Genomic DNA, 12,490 nt, shown 5'->3' on the forward strand with positions numbered 1-12,490 from the left:
ATATTTTCTTCCCGGACTGCTGTCCTAATCCAAGTTGGAGAATTATAGTGAATTCTCTTATTATATTATTATCTTATTATATTATTCTCTCTCTTAGAGAGAATAAAATCTCTCTCTATATAGAGAATTATATATAATAATATATAGAAATATATATAGAGAGAGAGAATCACCAAAGTTGGAAAAGACCTCCAAGACCATCCAGTTCAACTGTCCACCTACCACAAAATAGTTCAATGACAGCATATAGTAGTCTTCGCTCTTCTCCAAATCTGTGCCCCTAATGCAGGAATGAATTTTATCCAAAATTCATGGAAGATTTGAGTATGGGATTTTTTCACTTTATTCTCTATACTTTGTACTAAAAACAAAATCAGGATTTCCAAAATGCCACAGTAGCTTTGTGCTCCCCTGGAAGCAATCTAGAAAGGTGGTTACGGTAAGCTGTCCTTCTCCATTTTGCTCATTTCAACACATAAGAAGGAAAGCCTGCTAATAAAAAATGTTTTACATCTACCACATACATTTGATTTGAGCAGAAGGCTTGCAACTGAGAAGTTGTGGGTATTGGTTGAAACTGAGCCAGATCCTCGGGTATGTGGTATGCACAAGACACTTGGAGCATTGTATTCACTGCCCTGTGGCTTATCACAGAGACTGTGGCATATACCACGGGCAGCCAGTGGAATTTGAGAGTAGAGTTTGGAGAGAGCTGCCTTTTCTTTTCAGCCTGTGTGTAGATTTCCATCCGATGGTTCATGAAGGCTATTCTCTTCTGCGTCGTCTGTCCCTAATGAGCTGAACATAAGCAAAAGTATGCAATCTGAAAAATAAATCATCAGACAAAAACTCTTTGTTTCTGGTTCTCCTGACTATACAGCCATGATAGACAACCCTGCCTTCATCCAGAGTGGGATGTCTGCCGAAACTTACTTCCTACCCTGCTTTTCTAATCAGGAAAGCTTAGTCATCTTTGTAACTCGTAGACACCCTCTCTGAACCTGTACCTCTCGCCCTGGAGCGGCATAGGCTTTTCTCTCTGCTTTCTGACTACATCTGGCCTATGCTCTCCAGTCTACTTCCCAAAGAACGAGGTAATAGGCAGCAACCAGGGACTGCTGGGACTCAGTGACTCAGTTAAAAATCCATAATATGGCTCCTTTCTTTCCTCTCAGCTGTCTCTGTTATGGTTGCAGTGCTTCCTGAAGCCATCACTCACTCTTGCTTTAAAAGAATTTGTTCAGAAATCCTTAACACCCAAGGAGGATCTCCCTGGGCTTTGAATCAAGCTTGAAAATAGCTGTACATTAGCTCTACATCCCATATACATCCAACACGCTTAATATTTACATGAAAAAGATTTTCTTAACAAAACTCTCTGAGATGCATTTGGAGGACTTGAATGCTAAGGAGAACATTTCTCACAGCATTTATCTTCTGGGAGGGTGGGTTATATCTGCAGAAGAAAAGATCTTTTATTACTTCCATGCTGTAACTAAATACTTCCAGATTTAAAAAAAAAAAAAGAATGGGCTGAGGGAAAATATAACCACACTCGAAGCACAAAGACCGAATGCTGTGTAGATTTGTAGGCCTAAAAGTGTTTGGGATTAGGCAGCATTCCAAGGGTTAATCCTTTGGGATGAGCGTGGTAAGTACTTCTGTTGTTGCTTACACATGCCCTGTGAAGGAGGCTGTGTTTTCACAGCGGGCCTCTCCAGGAGAGTTGGTCAGAAAGCATTTGCAGTCAGCTTCAGCAAGCGCAGACGGTTTTTGAGCTGAGAGAACCCAAGCAACGCCAAAGGCAAATGCACAGAGCTTTCTTTTGAAGAGATGAACCACAGATAAGTGGATCGCTGCAACCCCAGCATAAATTTGATATGTTAATTAAAAGGAAAAAAAAAAAAAAAAGAGGTTGCATAGCAAGCAACCAATACTTCATATACAGAGGTTGGAATCTGGAGTTAAGGAGACATCAGGCATGTTCCTGGCTTGTGCTTTCTGCTAAGTATGTGGCTGAGAACCTGGTGTCCAGAATTCACATATGTGGGCTGGCGACTCTTTGCTTGGCCAAAGGGGTCACCCAGAATCCTGGGTGAAACGCTAACAGCATGGGAGCAGGCCTGGGGCTTAGGCCTGGAGCTGGAGCTGCTTTAGGGTAGAAGGCTGGGATCTGGGATTAAGGGTGAGGCACTGGGCTAGGAGCAGGACTGAGACTGCTTTTACCCCCGTCCCACAGCATCACATCAGCGCACTGAAAAATGAAGCTGGCTGGAGACTTAAGCTGTTTGTTTTTTCTCTCTGGTTTGCTCTCAGTTAGGAAGTAGAATAATTCCTCTCTTGACAAGTTCGTGGAGATGAGTTTAAAATAAATCAGCAGGAATGAATGTAAGCAATAGAGCCCAGTTCTGTGCTGATGTTTTCAGTGGGTCTCAGATAAGGCAGTTTAGCAGGTTTACACTCCATGTTTTTCTCTGCTAAGAAGCAATGTACTGAGAGTGTTTGCCATGCAATTTGATGTGGAAAAACCGTCCAGGCACTTAAATATGTATCAGATGAGGCAGAACTTTCCTTTGGACAAAATGGTTTGGCTTGTCAGCACTGACTCTCTTTCAATGCAGCAAAGCCTGACACGCTACCCAGCCCAGAAAACTGAGGGGTTTCCCACATGGCTTTGATTTACCACATCCTGTTTGCTGCTCCACTCCCATTCAGTGCAATAGGCACAGTCCCCATTTGGATTTAAATGATTCCCTATGTGACCACCCAGCAGGTGAGGCTCAGCTGCTCAAGAGGGAAGCTTGCTCTCACGCAAAGGCCAAACTGGCAGCCCCCATGCTTCCTTCGGCCTGTGTTCTCTGTACATCAGCAGCAACTGATGCTCAGAAGGAAATCTGCCTCAGTGAAGCAGGCAGTGCTGGGACTGGCTACTGCAGGTCTCTTTGGTGGCTTCCTTGCTCGTGATGGGGCAGACCATTCCCTAAAGGATGTCAGGGATGAACATGGCAAGACGTGTCCCTTAGACAACAGAAAGAAGCAGATTTTACACCTTGCTGAAAACACCGCAGTGTATTTTGAGAACTTTTTTGAATCCCAAAGGGTTCAGAACAAAAACATTGTTTTTGCTGTCTTTCACTGTTTCCTTCTACTTCACCAGAAGCCTTAAAGCTACTGGAAGAGGCGCAGGCGGGATGAAGCAAACATAGCAGAGCAGAAGGTCAGAGAGACGTTTTGAAGTCCGCACTTTTCAGTGAAGTTCAACAACTTCCCTCTCTGCCCTCCTGCCCTGGTGACAGCTTCAGCTCCCCGGTTGAGGCTGCAGCATGAATCAGACCGTAAAAAACACGTCTCGGGTCTCATGTCGCATTTCATCTGTAAAGTGCTTCCAAGACATTAGCATGCCACATCCCAAAGGGCATCTGAATTTTACTTGCTAGCCCTCAACTTGCTCCCGTGCAGACTAGAGTAGCAACAAGCTGTTTCTTGTTACTACTGCAAAGAGCTGTGATTAGCCTGCTGCACACATAAGAGGGAAATTAAACCATTTAGTTGTGTTTAGCAGCTCAGCCCCTTCTTCAAGCCCTCTCTCCCCACTAACACACTGACTAAACAATGACTAATGAGGCCAATTTGCTGACAATTAATTGCCCCAGGAAAGGACCCCTAATTGTGGTGAGCAAGGTGGAAGCTCTAAAGCATTCAAGGGCGTGTGATGGTCAGCATCCCCCCTACCTCTGCCTTGGGGCCTATTAGCGACTTGGTATTTGTTGCAAAGTGCCGTTAATTGGGAGCTGGGGACAAGGAAATGAGAACTCTGGAGGCTAATTGATAGGCACCTGCAGAGGGCTTTAGTAGCTGCAAAAAGTTCCTTTGACTTTTGAGAGAAGTCCTGATGTTTTCTTTTTGCCCTGAAAGCCAGGGGCTCCTGCGGATTGGTGGGTGGGAGCCTTATTTTGCCCAACAGATGGGGGTCCCACTTGCCAAAAGAGAGGGAAGTAAACAGACTGGAGGAGGTAACTAACTAATGGGGATATATGGAAATGGTTGTGGTGACTTTCTTGTCTGTATTCAAGGTTCCCTTCTTGGGACAAGCTATTAGAGCACTTAGTGGAGATTATGGGCTGTTGGGCTTTCTTATTTTCAGTACTGTTTGCTTCTACTTTTTGGGGAGATTAAATAGCTTTTGATGTATCTCAGGCCCAATGAGTGGGAATAAGACTTTTTTATTATTATTTTATTTTAAATGCATTTCGTAACATACTGACAAAATACCCAAACATTAAGCAGGTCTATAATTTTAGACTGGGGAGCAGCTGCTCCAGAGTTTGTAACTCACAGTCTTGTGCCAAGCCCCATCTGCCAAAAGGGAGCAGCCAGGAAGCCTGGCTGTGAACTACAAGGGATGGCCTTGATGCTTTCTTGTTCTGTCCTCTACTGCACTCCACTCCTGAGCCAGCCTCTGTGGCTGAGAGCTTGCATCTCCTAACCGTTGGGCTGACTGGGGAGGTAGCATCACTCATTACCTGTTTCCATAGCCTCATATGATAAAGCTGACCTAGCGTACACAATTACAGCTAATATCTCAGGAGGAGTTTTGAGCTCTGAAGGGGTTTGGTCATAAAAGGCAAGGATAACAACAGCAGATGTTGTGCGTTCTCTTGTTTGTGGTTTCCTTGCTGCATCCTGTATATGGCCCCTGGCTTGCAATAACTGCTGTAGTGGGTGTTTTTGAGACACGGCAATGTTTTGTGGAAACAAATCACTTGCTTTCATTTTGAGAGCAACAGTGATTGCGCTGGGGGAGCGTGCTCTATTTTTCATGTCTCGGTCTTTCTTATTATATAAATTAATGTGAGTTGCAGTTGTCATGAAAGTAACAGATTGACAGCAATTAACTTGAACGGGCTTAGTGCAAAGCAGGTTTTGTGCAACCCTTTCCTACCTCGCTCTGTCACTGCACATTGCCTGGGACGTGCATTTCTCCACCAGCTCTGTCCTTGTCCCCCTCCTGCTGTGCAGCCCCCACTCTTCCAGATTTGAGCTTCTTGAGAAGAATGGCTGTTGGTTAATTTGTCATTTATTATTTACAGTCAATGATATGTACGAGGAGATGCTGAGCTTGCGTCAGGCTTATCGTAGATCTGAAAGGTAGAAGAAATGAATAGGCATTCATGAAAAGCCGTTCTGCCTTGAACTCATTTCCAGCTCTCCAGAATATGTCATTGGTATGAGTATGGCTGTGGTATTTGGTGCTCTGCAAATTGGTCCCTTCTCTCACCCCTTCCAGTGGGTTCCTAAGCACAGGGTAATGTCTGCCTTTTTATGCTGAAGGGAGGAAAAGAATCTGTCAGCTTAGTCTTCCTCAGCAGTACCATAGACCTGGGAGTGCTTTCCCAAAGTCACCAGAGCCAAAAGGGTCTGACAGCAGCCTGATCTCTGAAGTCCTTCAGATGAATAGGAGAACATGGGAAAGTGCTGTTTAATTGCAATGCTTCCCATTCTGCGTGTCTCCAGGCTGTGATTTTTTGCCCTAATGCTAATGGCTCGGAGAGGCCAGGCATGAGAGGTTTTTCTAGACGAGAGTCACCAAGAGATGGCTGACCAAGAGGAAGCTGTCACATCTCAGAAGCTCCTGGGCCCATGAGATTTTTTTTTCTCAGCATTCATTCCTCCAGCAGTCTGGGAACTGTGAACATATAACACAACCCACACTTGGGAAAAAAAATAATAAGGACAAAGCTTCTCATTTTAAGACTATCCTAAAAAGGTGTGTACAAAGTAATGACAAGTGCCAAGTAGGCAATGCTAACTGTTGCTGGTGCTGACAATTTCAGCATTTTTAACATGCCATCTTGACATCTTGAAAATTAAGTCTCTGACTTTTTTTTGTCTGAGAGAAATTAACGTCCACTGAGATCTGGTCACTTTTAATGCTGACTGGCTTTTAAGCAGAATAATCTGAACCGGGCTTTAAATTCGCGGAAGAATTATTTCCTATGCTATTCCCCTTCCTCTCAGCCTTTCCTTGCCCTCTGTCTGAGATAGCAGGCTGAAGGCAACCAGACATTATACTTCAGGATTTCAGCCTTGAATGCCCTCTTTTTCCTCCACTGCAAAAGTGGCAAGCTAGATATGGCCATCTGGACATATCCTCCTCCTCTTGGGCATTTGGTCTGCGTGTTCAGATCTGTTTCTGAGTTCATTTGATGTGCTGCAAACTAAAATGACTTGACGGCTTTGGAAGGGGCAGGGTGCACATGTCCTAACTGAAGCTGTGCTGCTGATGCCCAATAGTGGCTTTGTCTGCTGAGCCATTTGGCCTGGCATTGACCGTTCTGCCAGAGCCTCCATCTGCTAGGCCTACTTCAGCTTAGTCCAGAACAGACCTTGTCTTGGTTTGTTGTGGGGCTTTTTTTCCTGATGCAATCACCAACCCTCTGAGGTTAAAATAAGTCCCTGAAACATTTGGTCTTGCACTGTTCTCGTCTCCTCGGGGCTCTGCTTACATGTTTTCACCAGCACATCAAAGGAAAGCTGTGCTGAGGATGCTGTGAAATCACTATCCTTGTGTCTGCTGACAGAGAAGCTTGGGCACAACTCTTGCAAAAATAGCAGCCTTCCGTTCTTCTTTCTCAGGCTAAGCCCACAAGTTTAAAACTAAGCCTACTCAGTGCTGAGCCAGATCTCATCATGGTGCTGCAATTCACTGCTGCTTACACATACCACAAACGTGAAGCTATAAGTGTTGCCTTTTGGAGGAGGCAGGACATTTAATTTCCTACGTGGTGTATTTCCTTTCTGCTGTCCTTTCTGCAGTCTTGAGACATTAGTGGCCACTTTCTGAGAGCACTGTGTGACTGCTGTTTTGTACTGCCAGGCATTTGCTGTGCAGAAAATCCCGGGTATAGGGCTGTGATAAAGGGAAGGAAGCAGGAAATGGCTCACTTTTACAGTCAGTGGAACTCTCATACATCCCTCAGCATGGTGGGATTTAATTATTTGGCAACATCAGTGTTTTCCAGCAATGCCTGTTTGTTGTTTGTTTTTTTTCTTCTTCCTTTATGTCTTCTCCAACTTTTTCCTACAAGTATGGGTGCACTACTAATGGCTCACAGGAAATTACCGATGTAAAAGGTATCAGGCCTTGTTTATCAGAGGATTTTGCTTTGAGAGAAAGAGGTTGATTTTCTGCTCTGCTTTGCTTTACCCAGTGTTGTGCTGTTAGGAAGATATCCCTGCTCTGAAATTCCTTATCTCCTGGAAAGGGAACCCAGGTGCAATCAACTGTTTCCTCAACACCCCTTACTTCAGTTGCTTCACCAGGAGCTCAGCCATCAACACAAACTCTTGCACAGCAGGCTGGCTTCCAAGTTCATTTCTCTTTCCATTCTGGTGCCAGTTAGAGAAGGTTGCTTAGGTTTTCATCCATGCAAGGTCTGAGTATCTCCAGGGAAGGAGATTCTACCACCTCTTTGGGAATCTGTTCCTATGTTTGACTTCCCAACAATGCAAGTTTCTTCCTCATTTTGAGTTAGAATTTTCATTGTGTAGCAGCTCTTGCCTGCTGCTTTTTTGCTGGTCATTCTGCAACTCTGAATGTCTCCTATGCACCTCTCCACTAGGTATTTGTAGACAGTAGTAAGACCTTCACTCTTCCTACTCTCTTTGAGTGTGAACATACCCACCTTTCTGAGGCAGTGTTTGTACATTGTGTGCTTGCAGCCTTCTGATCATCTTGAAAGCCCTTTGGTGGACTTGCTTCTGTATGTCAATGGCATTCTTATACTAGTGAGCCCCAAACCGGATGTAGCGCTTGAGAGACAGCATCTGAAGCACCGTATAAAGAGATATAACCACTTCCCTCCGCTAATGTGGTTATACTCCTGTTAATGCAACCTAGGATATGGTTTGTCTTTGCTGCAAGGGCACACCACGAGCTTACGGTGAACCTGTTGGATCACTACTTCTGCTGGGCTGCTTTCGCCCATCCAGCAAATATCAGAGTGGTTGAAGTTCCCCGCCAGGCCTGTGACTTTGAGGCTTCTTCTGTCTCACAAAAGCACACATCATCCACCGTCTCTTCATAATGAAATAGCTTGGTAGCAAAAACCAGCCATCAAGTGTGACGCTGTGATACCCTCTGATCCATAGCTCCCAGCTAGCTCACCATTCAGAACAGAGCTGGGTGTACTCCAGTCATTGTGATGACTGTATTTGTACACAGCCCATTTGAGATGGGCACACAGCTTTCACTAGTGGAGTGCAAAATCCTTTGCTGTTGTGCTGGTCCCCTCTGCTTCCTCGCTGACAAGGTGCCGTCCCTTCTCTCCATATTATGACAATCCCTCCCCACTGTACCTCATTTCAATCCCTCCTCACCCAAGTTAGCAAGCTTGCCTGCAAAGATGCATTTACCTTGTTTTATTCAAGTAGTTCCTGCTCAGGTGCCCTTGCTCCTCCAAAGAGGTGCCACAGTCATAGATACTGAAGGTGCGGGTGTGAGTTTGGGGCCAACAGAATGGGGCTAAAGAGCTGTGGATTGTAAACACCATTGCTATGAATCCAGGTACACAGCTTGCTGAGGTGAGTTGCTCTCTTCAAGCTTCATTTCCTTTTCCCCACCTATCTCATAGGCAGTTCTGCCTCAGAAGGGCCATCAGCCACTCCTGCCAAGGAGAAGGAAGGGGAGGTTGCTGTCTGTTTACTCTGTGGTAAGCAAAGCAGAAAATGATGTTGTTTCATTCCTCGCTACACACAAATTTGGAAGCTGGGGGAAAAAAGTAGAAAATAAGAAGATTCCTTTTTAGCTAAACTCCCTCACCTCCTCCTGGGCGTGAAGTGTGGAAGAGACACAAACATGAGGAAGGAGAAACAGCCACGGCTTGTTTTGCCTTAGGAAAAGGCTGGGAGACTGAAACACAAGGCTCGCTCCTCGCCCACAGCCACTGGTTCAAGTCCCCATGGAGTCTCTTCAGTCCCATGACAGAAACTCAGTTACTTGGGAAGGCCTTTAAGGCACCAGGAGCACAGGCTGTGGCTGGTCTGAACCTTTAACCACTATACTGTGCTTTGGGAGCTGTGCCATGGGAGGTGCAGGTAGTGTCTGGCTGCCCGTGGGCATCCGGCTTAGCTGAAAAGCACCACAGAAACCTTCTTGATGTTGTTGTTGTACCTTCACGCAGCAAATCTCCATAAGCCATGACTTGCATCTCTGCTTCTTGAACTTGTGGCAGTCAGAGGGGAAATGAATTTAAGGGCTCTCTAGCTCCATTCCCAGTGAGTATTTGGTAACACAAGAAACAGAACAGGGCCACCTGCCCTTACCATGGGTTGTATCAGCTTGGGGAAGTCATCAGTACCCAATGTACCTCTGATTCTGTGCCTTGAGGTCTGGAACCCTGCAGGAGGACATAGAATAGTGTCCAGGGTTATTTTAGTTTTGAAATGAATGTTGAGAGCTGGGGTAATGTGTAGAGCTGACCTTCTTCTGTGCAGCCTTGGGGCAGTAAGGCAAGTTCTAAGAGGTTCTTTTATGAACCCCCAAACGTAACGTGTCACAGTTGCAGAAAAAGATGTTTCTACCTGTAGGTCCTCAAAGCAGAGGTACCCCTGTAGGGCATTTCCCAGAAGAGGAAAATGAAGGACAGAAGATAGCTAAAGGAAGTCTGGTGCAGGAGGCTTTCCTGGAGACGCTGCTTTGGTCTCCTCATTGCGTATTTGATGTGAGTCATGCTGGTCCCATGACTGCCACTACTGAAGTTAGCACTGCTGGGCTTTTTGGGCATTGTATCAGGTGCTCTCTAGTCAATGCTGGCAGCTTCCTCACAGCCAGAAGGCCCTGCTTTTTCGGTGCTTCCTGATTCAGCTGTGACCTTGCCTGTGTCTCTGTTTCAGTTCTCTTTTCCCTCTCCTGGCTGCTTCACCCCATGCATACTCCTGAAAGCAGAGCATTGCCCTATGTATCTTTCTCAAAGGTTGTTACACTTGAATTGATTTTCCCAGCTGCTGAGAAGCCATAACCTTATATTTGGAGCACTGTTCTAATTCAGAAACCTGTGTGGTAAACTGGAGTGCAGTCTGTGAGAGGAGTTCATGTCTGCCTGTGGTTAATAAGTAGATAGGTTAATAAGTAGGACCAGCTTCTCTCCGGAATTAATGAGGTCCAACTTTGTTTTGTCTTCGTAGTTCCACCAAAGATCTCCAATATCTCCTCGGACATCACCGTGAATGAAGGCAGCAATGTGACCCTGGTTTGCATGGCAAATGGGCGTCCAGAGCCTGTCATCACCTGGAGGCACCTCACCCCAACAGGTAAGTGAGTCAACAGGCCTGTACCCTGCTGATGATTTGTGAACTCTGCAGTAGTTTCCTTCTTTTCCAATGTTACCGAAAATTTCAATAGAAATTCAGGCAGCTGCAGAAACGAGGCAAGGCTCCTCTGTGCATTGCAAGCATGTTTTGTAGCATGACCTCCAAAGCATGATAACCAGATTGTCCCAGGGAACAACTGAAATTACTTCAGTAGATGTTCTGCAGAACTGGGCTTGTGATTCTATTTAGCTTTGGCCTTCGTCTAGCTGTTCCAATCTCTACTGCTGGTAATGCACATGAAGGGAGTGGAAAGAAAACAATGCTGGAGCGGGAGAGAGAGAGAAAGAAGAATTTCTATTTATATATTACGTAGAAGATGTTCTTTCTGAAAAACTGAGTTTGCTTCCCATTGATTCACCTTAGAAGGGAGAGGAAAATAGTAGAAGAGGTGATTTTATATTACTTTCCACTTTGGCAGACAGTGTTCCGGTATCCTGTGTGGTGAGTAAAGGAGATACTTGATCTGCCATGCAAGTGAAGAGCAGGGTAGAGATGGAATTATTTGACAGTTTTGTTCTAAGTATACCTTCCATGTTCGAGGGTGTGGCAAGGTTGGAAGGAAGAAGTCCTTTGAGTAGTCAGACTCCATGGTGATAGCAGTGTGAGTGGCAAGGAAACCTTCATTCCTTAAAAACTATCGGGGGGATGGGAACAACTGGTGGGTTTTTCTTCTTCTGTATCATGTCATTTGAGGAGAGCTCTTTACTGGATTTCCTTTTTGCCATCAAAAATTCTCTCATCTGAAGCATGTGGGGAAAGCATTCATTAACTCTGTATAGTGTTCTGTGATATTGCCATATGTGTAAAGGGTTAAGGAGGGCTTGAGGTATGCAGAGTAGAAGCCTTCTTTGTGTGCTAGAGAAACTTAGAGAAACTTAAGCTGTCAGCCAGCAAAGGGAAGAGAGTTGCACAAGTTAGAGACAGGGGGCCAGAAAGAGATGATAGAACAGGGCCCAATCCAAGTGCTGCATCCAGAAGCCCCTGGATTTGATGTCTGTGGTTCAGATTGGTGTTGTTCAGTTTCCTGTCTCATCCCTTCAGCCAAAGCATTCGTGTATTTGAAAGCTAGATATGCATCTTGTGGTTTGGGCCCATTTCTTGCAGAAAAAAAAGAAACAAGATGAGTAAAGACTTCCAGGAAGAAGTGGGAGAAGCAGAGCTGATGTGGTGAACACTAATCCTTAATGGTATCATTGTCACTGCTTGATTTTCCAGCTTTTTTAGTATTAAGCACGGATGTGCCACGGGAATGCATGGAGAAATAGGTCCTATCTTTTTCACCTTTAATTGTGTACTTACAGTCTTTTAACTTTGGCAGTTGTGCTCTTAAGTTTTATTTTTTATTGAGTCTTCCATCTTACTGTACCCCCATTCTTCTAGTCTTCCACCCAACATTTTCTTATATTTTAGTATGAAACACGCTAGCTATTTTGTGAGCACAACCAAATGTTCAAATTGAAGGGGTTACAGGAGAATTAAATTAAATCTTCATGAAAACTGAGTCCTGATATGTATCAGGTGCATTGTTCAGAAGAGCAGTATGAAGATTCTTGTCCTGGCTCATCACTTTGGCTGCGTGCTTGTGCTTTGAGGTTTTTTTCAGTTGTACTGCCTACTCCATGGTATCAGAGAGACTTCATTTCTCCCTTCTGAGGACTCAGAGCATATTTCCATTCTGGCAATCCTCTCTGGTAAACAGCTGGACTGGGGAATTCCACCCCTGCTTTGATTCCTGTGTCAGTTATCGTGGGTCTGTTCATCACTTTCCCAGTGTGCCTCCTCATTTTTCCTCCTGTGCTGTGTGTCTGAGAGACATTGCCTTGTTAGTATCCATCAGTGCCCTCTCACTAGCCCTCTTTCAATCAAACCTCAGGCCTTCCCTTTAACAGTAAAGCCCACCAAGCTCCTCCTTCTTAACTGGGGAGGAAGGACAGGCAGTCCTTCATGACAGTCTGTCATGTCCACATCTCACTGCTTGTTCTACTGTCTCTTCCTGCATCTCAACCCATCTATTATCTTTTATCCATACAGAGGAGCTGATTTCAGGCAGAAATCCAGTCTTTCTGCAGCACGTATACCAGTAAGGCACTTGTCCAAAATGAGGGACAAAAGGGTTCCT

The 12,490-nt window shown here is 45.0% G+C and overlaps 1 protein-coding gene across 7 annotated transcripts in view; it reads left to right on the forward strand.

Moving 5' to 3' along the window:
• LSAMP (limbic system-associated membrane protein) overlaps window positions 1–12,490 on the forward strand; it is a 965,359-nt gene that overhangs the window by 850,869 nt on the left and 102,000 nt on the right. For all 7 annotated transcript variants that reach the window (XM_025143740.3, XM_025143780.3, XM_025143807.2 and 4 more), the window contains one exon: window positions 10,186–10,311. In XM_025143740.3, coding sequence (XP_024999508.1) covers window positions 10,186–10,311 — 126 coding nt within the window. The remainder of the gene's footprint in view (window positions 1–10,185; window positions 10,312–12,490) is intronic.

This window comes from Gallus gallus, chromosome 1, assembly GCF_016699485.2.
Source record: "Gallus gallus isolate bGalGal1 chromosome 1, bGalGal1.mat.broiler.GRCg7b, whole genome shotgun sequence".
NCBI classification, from domain to species: Eukaryota; Metazoa; Chordata; class Aves; order Galliformes; family Phasianidae; genus Gallus; species Gallus gallus.